Source organism: Orcinus orca, chromosome 5, assembly GCF_937001465.1.
Source record: "Orcinus orca chromosome 5, mOrcOrc1.1, whole genome shotgun sequence".
Lineage (NCBI taxonomy): Eukaryota > Metazoa > Chordata > Mammalia > Artiodactyla > Delphinidae > Orcinus > Orcinus orca.
In genome coordinates, this window is record NC_064563.1 from 32,394,256 (window position 1) to 32,415,665 (window position 21,410).

The 21,410-nt window shown below is 37.1% G+C and overlaps 1 protein-coding gene across 2 annotated transcripts in view; it reads left to right on the forward strand.

Annotated features, from left to right (window-relative positions):
* Positions 1 to 21,410, forward strand: part of STAG1 (stromal antigen 1) — a 428,313-nt gene that overhangs the window by 350,394 nt on the left and 56,509 nt on the right. For both annotated transcript variants that reach the window (XM_033404083.2, XM_033404084.2), the window contains 2 exons: positions 566 to 683; positions 9,844 to 9,947. In XM_033404083.2, the coding sequence (XP_033259974.1) occupies positions 566 to 683; positions 9,844 to 9,947 (222 nt within the window). The remainder of the gene's footprint in view (positions 1 to 565; positions 684 to 9,843; positions 9,948 to 21,410) is intronic.

Sequence of the window (21,410 nt, forward strand, 5' to 3'; positions counted from 1 at the left end):
AGCAAAAAGTGGAGGTGAGGTGAGATGGGGAATTTGTTAAGTGGAAATGAGAGTGGAAAAACAGAGAGATGGAGTAACGTACATTTTGACCTTAACCAAGTAACAGAGATAAAAAGTAAGTAAGGCTGGTACCAAAGTGTCAAATGGAATTCTGAGAGAAAGTAATTCATTTTCTTAAAAAAAAAAAATCGTTGTAGAGAAAGACAAATAAAGAATAATGAAAAGTACCCTAAATCCAGCTTATAACTTCAGGAAAATTGTTAACTAGTTGTACTCTCAGTTTCTTCATCAATATATGATTTCATTGAACTAGGAGATTCTTAACCTTACTACTGTTTTTAAATGATTAAGTCTATATATTGCATCCCCATTATCAACAGTGGAATGCAAATGTGTTTGTATGTATGTATGTATGTATATATATATACATAGTTCTCTGAGTGGCTCTTGGAAACATTGTGACCAAGCAGTTTTAATTATGAAGAAAATGGCTTAACAACTCAATATATTATTACTAATTTCTTCATTAAATGTTCTTCAATCACATTTGATTTGTTATTTTTAGTTACACGAACATGCTGCCTACTTGGTGGACAGTTTGTGGGAGAGCTCTCAAGAACTATTGAAAGACTGGGAATGTATGACAGAATTGTTATTAGAAGAACCTGTTCAAGGAGAGGAAGGTATAGTATTTCGATAAGTTGATTTACATATTGTTTTGGGTTTGCATTAATTATCATACCACCCTGTATAGATCACTTCTTACAAATGAGTATATGCAAGCGTACTGTGTGTCTTTTTTTGCAAAGAGAACAGTTTGTTTCCTATAACAAGCAAGGATGTCTCAATAGTGTATAACATCTTTCTGTATTAGGACTACTACCATTCATGCCACACAAGTTTTTAAAATCCTGTAAATGTTATGTAGCATTCAAAAAAGTTTTCTTTATGCTGATTTGAGACACAAAGTACTGACACACTTAATGTAAAAAAAAAAAAAGGCACGTGCAGAATCTTTTTGCTATGTATGTGTACTTAACCTTTCACATACAATGATTTAATTAGACCATAATCATCCCCTCTTTTGTTATATCTTTTTAAAAATTAAAATAAATCAAAAATAAAGTCACTTACCTAGCTATTCAAGAAATAGGGAGAAATAATTACTATATTGATAATTTCTGAAGTATGCATCTTACATTACACTTTGTGTAATAACATGAACAGCAAAATGGATACTTAATAAAGCATTTATATTCTAAAAGATTATATGAATATTAGCTCCTTAAAACTAGCAATGCTTTTTCCTCTGTATAGCTTGTTTTTCAATCTAGCCCACAACAGTAGTTTAAAGAACTACTATTTAATCCATACAGAGTCCTAAAATGTAGATGATACCTTGATGTAAGTGAGGCTTGTAATGAACTAAACATGGACTTTAGAATCAAAAGAAACAGATTCAGATTTCTAACTCTGTCCTTTGTGACTTATGTCCTCATTTTTTCTGCTCCTTAGCTTCCTTTTCTTTATAATATAAGGATTCTTTTTCTTATTTACCTTATATAGTTGTTGTGAGGATTAAATAAAATAGTATACTATTGATTCCCTATTCTGTTTCCCCTGCTTTTCTATGTAGTTCAACCCTCTGGGATATAAGAGCGGAATGAGCCATCACCTGCAGTAGATTACCTAAACAGTTTAATGACCATCCCCCAGTGTTCTTTCCAAGCAGTGATGCTAATTGGTATTATCTGCTCTGGCTTTGACCAAATTCAGTGAGAGAAACAATAGCTATGCATCGTACCCAAATACACTCCAGTAAACTGGCTGAAATTGCTGCTTTTAAATTCAAGATATTTGCCTCACAACCTCATTCTTTTTTTTTTTCCCCTCATTCTTAATCTGTAACACAAATCCTTCCCCAAAATTTCCCAGACCTTCTTTCAAGGTAGAATTTATTATAGTATATTTGACCCCACCTCTGATTATTATCTACTATATTTGCATGTGTTTTTTTCCCTCCATATCTTTGGTAAGAAGACAGGTCTATTATTAAGTTGACAGGACCTTCTGCTCACTAGGTCAAACTCTCACCTGTACTCTGGATTCCTTTCACTTTTGAAGTGATCAGAGGAACATGAACATACATTCTACATTGTCTTTACTTTGCTCATACATGTTCCTGCTAAGTTCCCTGACCTCATAAATCTATTTCTAACTAATCTTAATATTTTATCTAGTAAAATCAATTTCCTTTCTAATCACTACAGCCCAGTCAACACTTGAGCAAAACGCTTGGCATAGTATTTAATAGTACATTTCATCCATTTTCCTTCCTTGCTTGTGGCCATAGAATCAGCAAATTATCAGAGTAGGCTAGAGCTTCTTATTTATGATCCCAGGCCATTTTTCTTTTTGTCAAGTATGCTCTATAAGGTTATATCCAAGGAGAAGGGAAGCAGGGGACATAATAAATTACGGGAAGAAGAGCCAAGGTGCTATGATTTGGTATTGTTAACTTTTTACTCTCATTTAAATAAGATGTGTCAGTCAGAAAATAGTAATTACTCTGTCAGTCATCAAGGTGTTCTAGATGGATCTACCTTCCTTCTTTTTTTTTTTTTGCCGTACGCGAGCCTCTCACTGTTGTGGCCTTGCCCATTGCGGAGCACAGGCTCCGGACGCGCAGGCTCAGCAGCCATGGCTCACGGGCCCAGCCACTCCGTGGCATGTGGGATCTTCCCGGACCAGGGCACGAACCCGTGTCCCCTGCATTGGCAGGCGGACTCTCAACCACTGCGCCACCAGGGAAGCCCTGGATCTACCTTCTTAAAATAACTATGTATTATTAGGTTTTCTTTGTGATTTAAGTTTAGTTGACATTGGGTTTAACTTTCAGTCAAGAGATTGGTTAGGTTTGGTTTGGCTTGGTTTGGTTGGTTTGATTTTAGCTAGAAAAGTGAGTTGTAAAATGGGGAAAAAATTTTAAGTCAACCACAGTTTTAGGGTATGATTGAATCTGGGAAGGCAAGGCTGGAGAATTCATGTGTAACAAGTCCAGGACCGTTTTGAAATCATGATTCAACTTTTTTTCATACATTTGTCCATATGTTTGCTGTGCCACATATAAGCTCTGGTATGGAATGGTATCCAAATCAATATTCTGAGCTACTATTTTGCTATATTTTATGATAACAAAATGCCATTAGTGATTTACTTATTTCCTTAAGACTAATTAGAAATTTAGTTATACTTTACATAAGTGAAGTGTGATAGATATTCCAGTGGATGAAAGTCTAGTTAGCAGTTGCAAATATAGGACTAAAATTTGGGAAAACAGACACATTGTCAAAGACTACCAATAGCAATTTAAATTACAACTGCTATATATCAGAACAAAACTATCACTTGAAAAGATACATGCACCCCTGTGTTCACAGCAGCACTATTTACAGTAGCCAAGACATGGAAACAACCTAAATGTCCATCAACAGATGAATGGATAAAAAGATGTGGTACATATATACAGTGTACCACTCAGCCATAAAAAAGAATGACTTAATTCCATTCGCAGCTACATGGATGGACCTAAAGATTATTATACTAAGTGAAGTAAGTCAGAAAGAGAAAAACAAATACCATATGATATTATATGTGGAATCTAAAATATGACACACATGAACTTATCTACAAAACAGAAGTGGAGTCACAGACACAGAGAATAGACTTGTGGTTGCTGGTCGGGGGAGGGGGTTGGATTGGGAGTTTGGGACTAGCAGATGCAAACTATTATATATTGGAATGGATAAACAACAAGGTCCCATTGTGTAGCACAGGGAACTATATTCAATATCCTGTAATAAACCATGATGGAAAAGAAAAATAATAATAAATCACAGCTGCTGTAAGACTGCCTTGCAGTGTTTTTAAGGGACAGGGTTTTTTGGGGGTGTATGTGTATTCTGCAGCAAAATCAAATTGCTGGATAAATTTTTAGTGTAATGTGAAGGTCTGGGTAACAAATAATCAGGCAAAAACAGGGCCGTAACTGAGTCATTTAACTTCTCTGGGTCTTAGCTTCTTCATTTATAAAGAAGGCTCTTTGATTAGATAAACTTATGTGATCATTTCTTTTTTTTTTTAAACAGTTTTTGAAACATTTGATAGCTTGCAATGAAAGCTAATGATTTCTTTTTTGTTAAATATATTTATTTTTATTTATTTATCTTTGGCTGTGTTGGGTTTTCGTTTCTGCGCATGGGCTTTCTCTAGTTGCGGCGAGCGGGGGCTACTCATCATTGCAGTGCACAGGCTTCTCATTGCGGTGGCTTCTCTTTGTTGCGAAGCACGGGCTCTAGGCACGTGGGCTTCGGTAGTTGTGGCACGCGGGCTCTAGAATGCAGGCTCAGTAGTTGTGGCACATGGGCTTAGTTGCTGTGCGGCGTGTGGGATCTTCCCGGACCAGGGTTCGAACCCGTGTCCCCTGCATTGGCAGGCAGATTCTTAACCACTGTGCCACCAGGGAAGCCCTGTGATCATTTCTAATGCTAGAATTCTGTGATCCAGTTGATGGGTGAAGTAATGTATATAAGTGGAATTCTTCAAGTAGGGAATCATTAATTCACTCATAATTTTAAAATATTTATTGACCACCTTCTATGTGCTGTTATACTAAGCACTGAGGGTGCAGTCTTAAACAAGGTCAGCTCACTGCCCATATGGAACTTACATTCAAGTGACGAAGGCAGACCAAAACTAAGTGGTCAGAATAATTTCAAAAGTTAATAAGTATCTGTGATGGATAATAACAGTAAGAAAGGGTCCATCTTTAGATTGAATCCCAAAAGGAAGATCTCTCTAAGGAGGCCACCTGTGAGCCAAGAATCTAAAGGATATGGGGGCTAGCCAGGGGAAGTGTCAAAAAAAGAGCTGCCTAGATAGAGGAAATAGCAATTGCAGAGTATCTGAAGCATGAATGATATTGTTATATTCCAGGAGCTGCAGTAGCTTGAGCACAGTGGGCCAGTGGCACTAGATGAGATAGAGGCAGAGGCCTGATGATGTAGAACATTTAAGTCCATAATCATAAGTGGATTTATTTAGTTCATTCTAAGTGTAATAGGGAGCCACTGAAGGATTTTAAACAGGGGAGGGATGTGATCAAATTCGTATTAAAAAAAATGCTTTTTGTCAACATGGTTTGGAGTGGTTTCTATGGGATATGATAAAAATGTAAAAGATAAAAATAGATTATAGAAAGAAAAAGCCCATGGTGAGTTTTAAAGATTGTGGATAGGAAGGGGACAAAAGCAGGAAGAGCAAGAAAGAGTGAGAGCAAGCTATATAAAAAGGATAGTAAGAGTTCATTGTACACTATAGAAGGCCCAGTAAAGAGGGTGTTCAAGAGAGCTATGGTTAATAATATCACGTATTGCAGAGGAGAAAAAGGACTATGCAAAGACCATCAGCTTTAAGTGAAGATTTAGGTTGTTGGTGACTTTTTAGTGTTTCTTTTCAGTGATATTAAGGAGAAAATCCAGAGTTCAGGGTGATAAGACTGAAATCAATAATGAGAAAATGGGGATGATGTGTAAAGAGGTTTCTGCAGACTTAGAAAGTTGTGTAGGTATTTGGTAATTCATAGTGCGAACAGCCACCCTTTCCTTTCTATCATTGTGGCTGTTTGGCTCTTGTGTGTGGCTTAAAGCTTGCTTTGTTTTCAATTTTATTATTTGATTTTGCTGTTTTATCCCCAAAGAGATTTCAGTTAAATTTCAAATGTTTTGAGTTTACCATATCTGAATGGATGGTTTCAAATTATAAACTAATAAAATTGATGGCATTGGACACTGTATAAGGTTGAGTTTTTCTTCAACACTAATGTATGGATTTTAGTATATAATAGTGGAATGTTTCTATACTAGGTAAGTTTTTCTCTCCTCACTTTCCATAGAACTAGATTTTTTTTCATAAATAATAGAAAATGCATTTAGTTCATAGACAATCTTGTCATTCCTCTATCCCCAGCCAAATTGAAAAAAATATGAAATTCTAGAATCATAAAATAGAAACTTGATTGTTTTATTGGATCAGGGAGTATAAATGGAAAGCTGAAGCTGTTTCTTGTGGTTTTCCTAAGACAAGCTAAAGTTCATGTGCTTTTTCTATCACAATTAAAATGTGAAACAAAAAATGATTGAATTAAGATGTACATATATATTCCTGCTTAGGATGATTTTGGTACAGAATAAGGGATAAGATGTTATGCCTTTGTTTGCCTTTTCATTGCTGTTGTCCCAGTTTATTTTGAAATAATCAGTACAAACTTCTCAATTTCTAAAGCTTAATATTTTTTTCTTTTAATTTATGCCTAGTTCTATAATCCCCACATCTATTGGTCTTTTTTTTTAAATTGGTCTTTAACATAAATAAGTATACAGAGAAAACAGAGAGGAAGGAGAGAGGGAGACAGAAAGATAAAATTAAACTATTCAAATTAGTCTCAAAAATGTATCTTTAAAAATACATAGGAATGAATTCAACAAGAAAAGTACAGAATCAGTGTGAATAAAATCATAATGTTTCATTAAATAATGTCAAATAAGATATCATAAATGAAGAGCTATATCATGTTCCTGGCTGAAAAGATTATTAAAATGTCAGTTCTTCCCAGTGTAATGTATAATTTTCTTAAAAATACCAGTTCAAATTCCAGTAGGTTTGAGAGAGTTCTGGGAGGTGAGAGAAGGAACTAAGCAAAATGATTTTAAAGTTTATATAGACTGGGACTTCCCTGGTGGCACAGTGGTTAAGAATCCGCCTGCCAATGCAGGTGACACGGATTTGAGCCCCGGTCCAGGAAGATCCCACATGCCGTGGAGCAACTAAGTCCGTGCACCACAACTACTAAGCCTGCTCTCTAGAGCCCGTGAGCCACAACTACTGAGCCTGCGTGCCGCAGCTACTGAAGCCTGTGTGCCCAGAGCCCATGCTCTGCAACGAGAAGCCCACACACCTCAACTAAGAGTAGCCCCCGCTTGCTGCAACTAGAGAAAGCCTGTGTGCAGCAACGAAGACCTAACGCAGCCAAAAAGAAAATAAATAAATTTATTTTTTAAAAAAAGGGTATTACATAGACTGAGTGAAGTAAGTCAGACAGAGAAAGACAAATATCATATGATATTGCTTATATGTGGAATCTAAAAAAAAGGGTACAAATGAACTTATCTACAAAACAGAAAAAGAGTCACAGACATAGAAAACAAACTTATGGTTACCAGTGGGGTGGGTGGGGGAGGGATAAATTGGAAGATTGGGATTGACATATACACTCTACTATATATAAAATAGATAACTAACAAGGACCTACTATATAGCACAGGGAACTCTACTCAGTACTCTGTAATGGCCTATATGGGAAAAGAATCTGAAAAAGAGTGCATATATGTATATGTATAACAGATTCACTTTGCTGTACACCTGAAACTAACACAACATTGCAAATCAACTATACTCTAATAAAATTAAAAAATAAAAGTTAATGTAGAATTTCAAGCTTATTTTAAAAAGGTGGTATAGCATAGTGCTTAAGAGCATAGACCTTGGAGTCAGACTACCTGGGTTCATATCTTGGCTCTACTACTGAGTGCTTTGAAAAGTTATTTAACCTCTCCGTGGCTCATTTTCCCAATCTTCAAAGTGTGAAGATATTAATTCCTAGCTCTTGGAATTGTTTTGAGGATAAAACAAATAAATACATATAAATCACTTATAACCGTGCCTTACACATAGAAAATATTTAATTGTTTGCTACTAGCTTTATAGAAATTTTTTAGGAAAAGGACTAGATAAGGGAAATTTGTTCAACTAAATATTCAAATTAGTTGAATTAAGTTACACATTAAGGTATATTATAACATTATAAAGCTGTTATAATCAAAACAGTGTGTCCTTGCAACAGAAAAATAGATTAGTGAAACTAAATAAAAAATCCAGAAATAGATCTAAGTATATATAAGCACCTAAAACATGTTTAAAGGTGACATTTCAAATAAACCAGGGAAAGCTGGTTTTATTTAATAATGGTAGAGGCATAATTGACTGCTCATCTGGTGGGAATAAACAGACCCAAACTTGATACTATCGGCAGAAATAAATTTCAGACAGATTAAAGATGTAAAAGCAAGCAACAGATGGAGACAGAGAGAGAAGAAAATATATTTCTGTAATCTCTAGGAGAAAGGAGATCTTTGAAAGCAATACAAGAAACCCAGAAGCCTTTTTTTTTAATCAGTATGAGATGATAGATGTTAACTAAGCTTACTGGGATAATCATGTCACGATATATATAAGTTAAATCATTATGCTGTACAACTTAAACCTATATTGTATTGTATGTCAGTTATCTCTCAAAAAAACTGGAAAGAAAAGAGAAATCTGAAAGCCATAAATAAATAAATACAGATATGACTTTGTAGAAGTTAATAATTTCTGACAAAAGATACCATGAAGAGTCTAAAAACAAAAGAACAAACTGGGAGAAAATATTTGCATCATTTAAGACAAAGTTAGGGACTTCCCTGGTGATGCAGTGGTTAAGAATCCACCTGCCAGTGCAGGAGACATTAGTTCAATCCCTGGTCCGTTAAGATCCCACATGCCACGGAGCAACTAAGCCCATGCACCACAACTACTGAGCCTGCGCTCTAGAGCCCATGCACCACAACTACTGAGCGTGCGCTCTAGAGCCCATGAGCCACAGCTACTGAGCCTGCATGCCACAACTATTGAGGCCCGTGCGCCTAGAGCCCGTGCTCCGCAACAAGAGAAGCCACTGCAATGAGAAGCCTGTGCACTGCAACGAAGAGTAGCCCCCACTTGCCGCAACTAGAGAAAGCCCACGCACAGCAACAAAGACCCAACGCAGTCAAAAATAAATAAATAAATAAATGTAAAAAAAGAAGAATCCAAGAAAGGTGAATAACAATAGAAAAATTAGCAGAGAATAAACATTAAAAATCTCCAAAAAATTTTAAACTAATAAACAAGAAAATACACTCCACTACTTAGTAGTTAGGCAGGAGCAAAATAACATACCATTTTCAATCATTGGATTGGCAAACATTAAAGGGACTTGTAACATCAAGTGCTGGCAGGGATATGAGGAATCAAACATTCTCATCATTGCAGTTGGAGGTGTGGATTGCAGTAAGTAACCTTTTTGATTTGTCAGTACCAAGATTTTAACTTTTGAGTCATTGCTCCCTCTCTTGAAATTTATTCTATAGAAATAAAAGTATCAGTTACATAAATACATGTGTACTTATGATATTTATTACTGCATTGTTTGTAAATGTGACAAAAATTTGGGGGAAATTTGCATGTTAATAGGAGAAGGCTGAATAAATTGTGGAACACAAATTATGTAATAACTTGTAATTATTTAACATAATTATTTGTACATGTCATGTGACTTGAAAGATATTCAAAATCTATTAATTTTTTGAAAAGATATAGCATGTTCTTTTTTTGCTAAAAGTAAAAGAAAGATATATAAGCTTTGAAGTGATACAGAAGGAAAATTTTGGCATTGCCTAATTCAGAAGTATATTACAAGAGACCAAGTATTAGAAGAAACCAGAGTTTATTGTCTTTTTTACTTTGTATATCTCTTTCTTGTTTGACTTACGACAAGCACATATTATTCTTAAAACAAGGAAAGGACAAAGAATAGAACTTTAGTCTTTAAGTAATAGACTACAGTTTTTTATAATTGTGCTCAGTTTTGATACATGGCTATTGTAAAACTACCTACTCATACTAATGTGTTTTGTTTCACTTTAGCAATGTCTGACCGTCAGGAGAGTGCTCTTATAGAGCTAATGGTTTGTACGATTCGTCAAGCTGCTGAGGCACATCCTCCAGTGGGAAGGGGTACCGGCAAGAGAGTAAGTTATATTAGAAATCTACAAAAAAAAGAAAGCTTTTAATGTAATTAACTGTCTTAAATATTTGAATATTTTTTGTAAATGATATATGCTGTGGTAGTTCATCTTATATTCTGTCTACTCAGGTACCAAAATAGATTCTTTGCATCCATGCTTCTATAGCACCTGTGCCTGCTTCTAGTCTAGTATCTTACGAATTTTCACATTCATATTTGTTAAAGGTACAGAAAGGCTCTGAAGGCAAACTGCCTAGTTTTGGAGGCTCTTCCACTTAACATCTATGTAATCTTTGGACAATTGACTATTTTCTTTGCTAATTTCCTTACCTGTAGTATGGGGCTAATAATGCGGGTGTTATTGCTATTTAAGATGAATTGAGATAATCGTGATGGAAAGACTGGCTCTGGTAGTGTGAAAAGGTAGGCAATTCCTCTCTGCCAAAAAAAAAAAGTGTAAAACTGGAAAAACTATCAAAACCCATATCAGGGCTCTGGAAATTAGCCAGAGATAAAACAACAAATTGAGAAGCATTTATGGGCATATCTTGGAGATATTGTAGGTTCCGTTCCAGACCATTATAATAAAGCAAATATTGCAATAAAGCTAGTCACATGAATTTTTTGGTTTCTTGATGCATAAAAAGTTGTGTTTACACTGTACAGTAGTCTATTAAGTGCGCAATGCCTTATGCCTAGAAAAACAATGTGCATACCTTAATTTAAAACTAGTTTATTGCTAAAAAAAAATGCTGTCATCTGAGCCTTCAGCGAGTTGCAATCTTTTTGCTGGTAGCAGTTTCTTAAAATAAGACAAAAATGAGGTTTGCCTCATTGATGGACTTTTCCTTTCACAAACAATTTCTATGTAGCATGCAATGCTGTTTGATAGCATTTGACCCACAGTAGAACTTCTTTCAAAATTGGAGTCAGACCTTTCAAACTCTGCCACTTCTTTATCAACTAAGTTCATGTAATATTCTAAATCCTTTGTTGTCATTTCAACAATCATCACGGCATTTTCACCATGAGTAGATTACATCTCTAGAAACCACTTTCTTCGCTCCTCCATAAGAAGCAACTCCTCATCTGTTAAAGTTTTTGTCATGAAATTTATCACATATTCAGTCTCTGCATTGAATTCTAATTCTCTTTCTATTTTCACCACATCTGCAGTTCCTTCCTCCACTGAAATCTTGAACCCCTCAAAGTCATTCATGAGGATTGGAATCAACTTCTGCCAAATTCCTGTTAATGTCGATATTTTGACCTTTTCTCCTTGAATCATGAATATTCTTAGTGTCATCTAGGACGCTGAATCCTTTCCAGAAAGTTTCCAGTGGACTTTGCACAGATCCATCAGAGGAATCACTATCCATGGCAGCTATAGCCTTACAAAATCTCTTTCTTTACTAATGAAACTTGAAAGTCAGAATTACTCCTTGATCAATGGGCTGCAAAATGGATATTGTGTTAGGAGGCATGAAAACATTATTCTCATAGTGCACCTCCATCAGAGCTCTTGGGTGACCAGATGCTTTGTCAGTGAGCAGTCATATTTTGAAGGGAATCTTTTCTTTGAGCAGTAGGTCTCAGCAGTGGGCTTAAAATATTCACTAAACCATGTTGTAAACAGATGTGCTGTCACCCAGACTTTGTTGTGCCACTGATAGAGAACAGACAGAGTAGATTGAGCATATTTCTAAGGGCCCTAGGGCTTTCAGAATAGCGAATGAGCATTGGCTTCAACTTAAAGTCACCAAATGTATAGCTATGAAAATCCTACGTGGCATCTTCTTTTAATATAATGCTGTTTTGTCTATACTGCAAATCTTTTGTTTAGTGTAGGCACCTTCATTAATTAACTTAGCTAGATCTTCTGGTTAACTTGCTGCAACTTCTACATCAGCAGTTGCTGCCTCACCTTGAACTCATGTTATAGAGATGGCTTCTTTTCTTAAATCTCATGAACTAGATTCAGCCTTTTCTTCTGCAGCTTCCTCACTTCTCTCAGCTTTCATAGAATTTAAGAGAGTGAGGGCCTTGCTGTGGATTAGGCTTTGGCTTAATGGAATGTTGTGGTTGGTTCGATCTTCTATCCAGATCACTAAAACTTCTTCCATATCAGCAATAAGGCTGTTTCACTTTCTTATCATTCATGTATTCACTGGAGTAGCACTTTTTATTTCTTTCATGAACTTTTCCTTTGCATTCACAAGTTGGCTAACTGTTTGACTCAAGAGGCCTAGCTTTTGGCCTTTCAACATGCCTTCCCCACTGAGCTTAATCATGTCTAGCTTTTGATTTAAAACAAGAGATGTGTGGCTCTTCTTTTCACCTGAACACTTAGAGGCTTATTAGGGGTTAGTAAGGTTGTTAGTTGGCCTGATTTCAATACTGTTGAGTCTCAGGAAGGGGGAAAAGATGGGGGAACAGCTAGTTGGTGGAGCAGTGGGACACAACATTTATCAAGTAAGTTCCCCATTTTATATGGGTGCAGTTTCTGGCACCCCAAAGCAATTAAATGGTAACATCAAAGATCATTGATCACAGATCACCATAACAGGTATAATAATAATGATGAAAAAGTTTGAAATATTGCAAGAATTACCAAATGTGGCACAGAAACAGACACACAAACACAAAATGAGCAAATGCTGTTGGGAAAATGGTACCAACAGACTCGCTCAACACAGGGTTGTCACAAAGTTCCAATTTGTTTTCTTCAAAAAAGCAATATCTGCAAAACATAAGAATGAGGTGTGCTTGTATTCTTGGAAAACTGCTGAAGCTTCAGGTTAAAGCTGTAGGAGTGAGTCTACAGCCTTCCTGCCTAGGGTTACAGTATACACAGAACCCACAGGCTTGATTGGTGACATCTGTAATTTTACCAGAGTGGCACTGTATGTAAAAACCAGCAACTTTGCTGTCAAGGGAGCAGACTCAATATGGGACAAATGGGAAAAAATCCACAGCTTTGTCAACTAGAAATGGCAGAAACAAGGAAATCCTGTACCTGTGGTATTCAGAGATTGTGTCTGCAAGTTGGTAAGAATAGTGAACCAGCCAAGAATCTAACAAAAAATGCTAGAAATGAGAAAGCTATAAAAGGATTAATAAACTCTTCATACATCCCTGGCTGACTGGGAAACCTGAGAGAGAGAACCCAATGGAAAATAAAAGTCAAGCAAACTTACATAGTGGCTGAAGTTTGAATGTGCTCTCTATCCCACAACAGATCAGGTCTCAGAGGCGAGGAGCCTTATAAATTTGGATCATTTGAGCACCACCTCTACCCAAATCATTGGCTGACTAGTGATCTATTGAAACACAGAGGAGACTCCCAGGAAGACAGGCTAAAAAACAAAAATAAGAATAAAAATTCCCAACAGAAGCCACACATCATGGGAGAGACAAATTACACAGTTTAATTTATTAAAATGACACTTAGAAAAATATTTTTTAAATACATAATTATTACAGAATATTATCAAAAAATGTCCACTTTTCCAGAAAAATTGGAACCATGCAAAAAAAACACAGTAAAATGTGGCCATACTCAGGGGAAAAAAGTAGACAGTAGAAATGTTTTCTCAGTAGGTGCAATTGTTGGGTTTAGCACATACTTCAGAGCCCTTTTTTATAAATATGTTCAAAGAATTATAGGAAAATATGTTCAGAGAATTACAGGAAAAGATAACAAATAAGGAATCTCAGTAATTCCAATTTTTCAAATGACAATTCATGAGTTGAAAAGTATAGTAACAGAAATTTAAAATTTATTAGATAAGCTCAACAGATTTGAGATGACAGAAGAAACAGTGGACATGAAAGATTAATAGAAATTATTCATTCTGGAAAAAAAACAGGAAAAAAGGTGAAGAGAAATGAACAGAGCCTAAGAAATGTGTGAAACAACATCAAGTCACCAAATTTGTGTAATGGAGTCCTACAAAAAGGAGTGAGAGAAGGAAAAGGAAGGAAAAACATTTTAAGAATTGCCAAAAACGTCCCAAATTTGATGGCAAATGTTAATCCACAGGTCCAAGAAATTTAAGAAAATCCAAATAGTATAAACACAAAATATCTACCTCTAGACACAGGGTAGTCACACTGTTAAAAGCTAAAGACAAAAAATATTGAAAGCTGTGAGAAAAAAAATAACTCATGTGGAGGACAACAGCAATAGGATTAGCAGTTGACTTATCAGAAGTAGTTAAGCCCAGAAGACAGTAGAATGACAATCACCAAAAGACAACAAAATTGCCAACCAGGAATTCTAAATCCAGTAAAATTATCTTTCACGTATGAAAGTGAAAATAAAAACATTCCCATATAAACAAAGATTGAGAGACATGTTAGAAGACCTGCCTTAGAAGAAATACTAAAAGAAGTCCTTCCAGCTATAAAGAATGGAAACTCTAATCCACAGGAGGAAATAGAGAGTACCAGAAATGGTAAATATGTGGGTGGATATAAAAGGCTGTGTAGGGCTTCCCTGGTGGCGCAGTGGTTGAGGGTCCACCTGCCGATGCAGGGGACACAGGTTCGTGCCCCAGTCCGGGAAGATCCCACATGCTGCGGAGCGGCTAGGCCCGTGAGCCATGGCCGCTGAGCCTGCACGTCCGCAGCCTGTGCTCCACAATGAGAGAGACCACAACGAGAGGCCCGCATACTGCAAAAAAAAAAAAAAAAAGGCTTTGTATAGTATATTTTTTTTAATTTTTAAAGAGACATGAGATTATTTAAAGCAACAATTATAGCACTGTAGTATTAAGATTATAATATATATAGATATGTGAGATAGCACAAATAAGGGTAAAGGAAATAGAACTCTCTTGGAGTAAAATTGCTGTATTTTGCTATAATTAATTCATTATTAATCTGAAGTTAGTTGTAATAAGTTGAAGAAGTATATTGTAATCCCTAGAGTAACTACTCATACCTAAAAAAGGGGAATGAAACCAACAGAGAAATTGTAATAGCACACTAAAAAATGTTTAACTGCAAAGAAGGCAGTAAAGGATGAAGAGAGGGGAGAAAAAAAGACATAAGATATAGAGATAACAAATAGCCCAATGGCTGACATAAATTTAACCATATTAAACATTACATTAAATACGAATATAGGGAAGACTCCAAAAAGTAGAGACTGAGAAAACAAAGGACTGGGTATGAAATGATAATAAGGAATTATTGTTTAATTTTGTTGGAGATGCAAAGCTTAATTATTCTTGCATCTTCATCTGTTAGAGACATAATTAAATATTAGGGGTGAAATGATATAAAAAGAACTTGCCTTAAAATGCTACAGAAGACCATTGTTTCGGGGTGCTCAAGGAGAGGGGATTCACAGCACCTCCTAAACTAGCTCCAGAGACAGGTGCAAGCCGCGGCTATCAGTGCGGACACCAGACACACATGAAACGCTAAGGCTGCTGCTGCAGCCACCAAGAAGCCTGTGTGCAAGCACAGGTCACTATCCACACCTCCCCTCCCAGGAGCCTGTGCAGCCCTCCACTGCCAGGGTCCTGTGATCCAGGGACAACTTCCCCAGGAGAGCACAGGCGCACCTCAGGCTGTTGCAACATCATGCTGGCCTCTGCTGCCGCAGGCTCACCCCACATTCCGTACCCCTCCCTCCAACTGGCCTAAGTGAGCCAGAGCCCCCTATCAGCTACTACTTTAACCCCACCCTGTCTGAGCAAAGAACAGACGCCCTCAGGAGACCTACACGCAGAGTCAGGGCCAAATCCAAAGCTAAACCCCAGGAGCTGTGCAAACAAAGAAGAGAAAGGGAAATCTCTCCCAGCAGCCTCAGGAGCAGCGGATTAAATCTCCACAGTCAACTTGATGTACCCTGCATCTGTGGAATACCTGAATAGACAACGGATCAGCCCAAAATTCAGGCGGTGGACTTTGGGAGCAATGATACATATATTTTTTTCCTTTTTCTCTTTTTCCGTGTGGCTCACAGGGTCTTGGAGCTCCAGCCAGGTGTCAGGCCTGTGCCTTTAAGGTTGGAGAGCCGAGTACAGGACACTGGTCCACAAGAGACCTCCCAGCTCCACGTATCAAATGGTGAAAGCTCTCCCAGAGATGTATATCTCAACGCTAAGACCCAGCTCCACTCAATGACCAGCAAGCTACAATGCTGGATACCCTAGCCAAACAACTAGCAAGACAGGAACACAACCCCCACCCATTAGCAGAGAGGCTGCCTAAAATCATAATAAGGTCACAGACACCCCAAAACACACCACCGGACACGATCCTGCCCACCACAAAGACAAGATCCAGCCTCATCCACCAGAACACAGGCACTAGTCCCCTCCACCAGGATGCTGACACAACCCACTGAACCAACTTTAGACACTGGGGACAGACACCAAAACAACAGGAACTACGAACATGCAGCCTGCGAAAAGGAGACCCCAAACACAGTAAGTTAAGCAAGATGAGAAGACAGAGAAACACAGCAGATGAAGGAGCAAGGTAAAAACCTACAGACCAAACAAATGAAGAGGAAATAGGCAGTTTACCTGAAAAAGAATTCAGAGAAATGATAGTAAAGATGATCCAAAATCTTGGAAACAGAATGGAAAAATACAACAGATGTTTAACAAGGACCTAGAAGAACTAAAGGGCAAACAAACAGTGATGAACAACACAATAAATGAAATTAAAAATTCTCTAGAAAGGATCAATAGCAGAATAACTGAAGCAGAAGAACGGGTACGTGACCTGGAAGATAAAACAGTGGAAATAACTACTGCAGAGCAGAATAAAGAAAAAAGAATGAAAAGAATTGAGGACAGTCTCAGAGACATGTGGGGCAACATTAAATGTACCAACATTCAAACTACAGGGGTCCCAGAAGAAGAAGAGAAAAAGAAAGGGACTGAGAAAATATTTGAAGAGATTATAGTTGAACATTTCCCTAAGATGGGAAAGGAAATAGTTAATCAAGTTCAGGAAGCACAGAGTGTCCCATACAGGATAAATCCAAGGAGAAACATGCCAAGACACATATTAATCAAACTCTCAAAAATTAAACACAAAGACAAAATATTAAAAGCAGCAAGGAAAAAGCAACAAATAACACACAAGGGAATCCCCATAAGGTTAACAGCTGATCTTTCAGCAGAAACTCTGCAAGGCAGAAGGGAGTGGCAGGACATATTTAAAGTGATGAAAGGGGAGAACCTACAACCAAAATTACTCTACCCAGCAAGGATCTTACTCAGATTCGACGGAGAAATTAACACCTTTTCAGACAAGCAAAAGCTAAGAGAATTCTGCACCACCAAACTAGCTTTACAACAAATGCTAAAGGCACTCCTCTAGGCAGGAAACACAAGAGAAGGAAAAGACCTACAATAACAAACCCAAAACAATTAAGAAAATGGTAATAGGAACATACATATCGATAATTACCTTAAATGTAAATGGATTAAATGCTCCAAACAAAAAACATAGCCTGGTTGAATGGATACAAACACAAGACCCGTATATATGCTGTCTACTAGAGACCCACTTCAGACCTAGGGACACATACAGACTGAAAGTGAGAGCATGGAAAAAGATATTCCATGCAAATGGAAAACAGAAGAAAGCTGGAGTAGCAATTCTCATATCAGACAAAATAGACTTAAAGACTATTACAAGAGACAGAGAAGGACACTACATAGTGATCAAGGGATCAGTCCACGAAGAAGATACAACAATTTGTAAATATTTATGCACCCCACATAGGAGCACCTCAATACATAAGGCAAATGCTAACAGTCATAAAAGGGGAAATCAACAGTAACACAAGCATAGCAGGGGACTTTAACACCCCACTTTCACCAATGGACAGATCATCCAAGATGAAACTAAGTAAGGAAACACAAGCTTTAAATGATACATTAAAGAAGATGGACTTAATATTTATAGGACATTCCATCCAAAAACAACAGAATACACTTTCTGCTCAAGTGCTCATGGAACATTCTCCAGGATAGATTATATCTTGGGTCACAAATCAAGCCTTGGTAAATTTAAGAAAGTTGAAATCATATCAAGTATCTTTTCCAACCACAACGCTATGAGACTAGATACCAATTACAGGAAAAATTCTGTAAAAAATACAAATACATGGAGGCTACACAATACACTAAATAATGAAGAGATAACTGAAGAAATCAAAAAGGAAATCAAAAATACCTAGAAACAAATGACAATGAAAACACAACAACCCAAAACCTATGGGTTGCGGCAAAAGCAGTTCTGAGAGGGAAGTGTATAGCAATACGATCCTACCTCAGGAAACAGGGAACATCTCAAATAAACAACCTAACCTTACACCTAAAGCAGTTAGAGGAAGAAGAACAAAAAAACCCCAAAGTTAGCAGAAGGAAGGAAATCATAAAAATCAGATCAGAAATAAATGAAAAAGAAATGAAGGAAGCAATAGCAAAGATCAATAAAATGAAAAACTGGTTCTTTGAGAAGATAAACAAAATTGATGAACCATTAGCCAGACTCATCAAGAAAAAAAGGGAGAAGGCTCAAATCAATAGAATTAGAAATGAAAAAGGAGAAGTAACAACTGACACTGCAGAAATACAAAGGTTCATGAGAGATTACTACAAGCAACTATATGCCAATAAATGGACAATCTGGAAGAAATGGACAAAGTCTTAGAAAAGCACAACCTTCTGAGACTGAACCAGGAAGAAATAGAAAATATAAACAGAAAAATCACAAGAACTGAAATTGAAACTCTGATTAAAAATATTCCAACAAACAAAAGCCCAGGATCAGATGGCTTCACAGGCAAATTCTATCAAAAATTTAGAGAAGAGCTAACACCTATCCTTCTCAAATTCTTCCAAAATATAGCAGCGGGAGGAACACTCCCAAACTCATTCTACGAAGCCACCATCACCCTGATACCAAAACCAGATGAAGATGTCACAAAGTAAGAAAACTACAGGCCAATATCACTGATGAACATAGATGCAAAAATCCTCGACAAAATACTAGCAAAGAGAATCCAACAGCACATTAAAAGGATCATACACCATGATCAAGTGGGGTTTTTCCCAGGAATGCAAGGATTCTTCAATATAGGCAAATCAATCAATGTGATACACTATATTAACAAAGTGAAGGATAAAAACCATATGATCATCTCAGTAGAGGCAGAAAAAGCTTTCAACAAAATTCAACACCCATTTAGGATAAAAAAAATCCCCAGAAAGTAAGCATAGAGGGAACTTTCCTCAACACAGTAAAGGCCATATATGACAAAACCACAGCCAACATCGTTCTCAATGGTGAAACACTGAAACCATTTCTACTAAGATCAGGAAGAAGACAAGGTTGCCCCTCTCACCACTATTATTCAACATAGTTTTGGAAGTTTTAACCACAGCAGTCAGAGAAGAAAAAGAAATAAAATAAATCCAAACTGGAAAAGAAGAAATAAAGCTGTCACTGTTTGCAGATGACATGATACTATACATAGAGAATCCTAAAGACGCTACCAGAAAACTACTAGAGCTAAGCAGTGAATTTGGTAAAGTAGCAGGATACAAAATTAATGCACAGAAATCCCTTGCATTCCTATACAGCAATGATGAAAAATCTGAAAGAGAAATTAAGGAAACACTCCCATTTACCATTGCAACAAAAAGAATAAGATACCTAGGAATAAGCATACCTAAGGAGACAAAAGACCTGTATGCAGAAAATTATAGGACACTGATGATAGAAATTTAAGATGATACAAACAGATGGAGAGGTATACCATGTTCTTGGATTGGAAGAATCAACATTGTGAAAATGGCTATACTACCCAAAGCAATCTACAGATTCAGTGCAATTCCTATCAAACTACGAATAGCATTTTTCACAGAACTAGAACCAAAAATTTCACAATTTGTATGGAAACACAGAAGACCCCAAATAGCCAAAGCAATCTTCAGAAAGAAAAACGAGCTGGATGAATCAGGCTCCCTGACTTCAGACTATACTACAAAGTTACAGTAATCAAGGCAGTATGGTGCTGGAGCAAAAACAGAAATATAGATCAATGGAACAGGATAGAAAGCCCAGAGATAAACCCACGCACATATGGTCACCTTATTTTTGGTAAAGGAGGCAAGAATATACAATGGAGAAAAGACAGCCTCTTCAATAAGTGGTGCTGAGAAAACTGGACAGCTACATGTAAAAGAATGAAACTAGAACACTTCCTAACACCATACACAAAAATAAACTCAAAATGGATTAAAGACCTAAGTGTAACACCAGACACTATCAAACTCTTAGAGGAGAACATAGGCAGAACATTCTATGGCATAAATCACAGCAAGATCCTTTTTGCCCTACCTCCTAGAGAAATGGAAATAAAAATAAAGCAATGGGACCTAAAGAAACTTAAAAGCTTTTGCACAGCAAAGGAAACCATAAACAGTATGAAAAGACAACCCTCAAAATGGGAGAAAATATTTGCAAACGAAGCAACTGACAAAGGATTAATCTTCAAAATATACAAGCAGCTCATGCAGCTCAATATCAAAAAAACAAACAACCCAATCCAGAAATGGGCAGAAGACCTAAATAGACATTTCTCCAAAGAAGATGTACAGATTGCCAACAAACCCATGAAAGGATGCTCAACATCACTAATCATTAGAGAAATGCAACTCAGAACCACAATGCGGTATCACCTCGCACCTATCAGAATGGCCATCATCAAAAAAATCTACAAACGATAAATGCTGGAGAGGTTGTGCAGAAACGAGAACCCTCTTGCACTGTTGGTGAGAATGTAAATTGATAGAGCCACTATGGAGAACAATATGGAATTTCCTTAAAAAACTAAAAATAGAACTACCATACGACCCAGCAGTCCCACTACGTGGCATATACCCTGAGAAAGCCATAATTCAAAAAAGGGTCATGTACCACAGTGTTCATTGCAGCTCTGTTTACAATAGCCAGGACATGGAAGCAACCTAAGTGTCCATCGACAGATGAATGGATAAAGAAGATGTGGCACATATATACAGTGGAACATTACTCAGCCATAAAAAGAAACGAAGTTGAGTTATTTGTAGTGAGGTGGATGGACCTAGAGTCTGTCATACAGAGTGCAGTAAGTCAGAAAGAGAAAAACAAATACCGTATGCTGACACATATATATGGAATCTAAAAAAAAAAAAAAATTATGAAGAACCTAGGGGCAGGATGGGAATAAAGATGCAGACATAGCCAGTGGACTTGAGGACTCGGGGAGGGGGAAGGGTAAGCTGGGAGGAAGTGAGAGGGTGGCATTGACATATATACACTACCAAGTATAAAATAGCTAGTGGGAAGCAGCCGCATAGCACAGGGAGATCAGCTCGGTGCTTTGTGACCACCTAGAGGGGTGAGATAGGGAGGGTGAGAGGGAGGAGATACGGGGATATAGGTA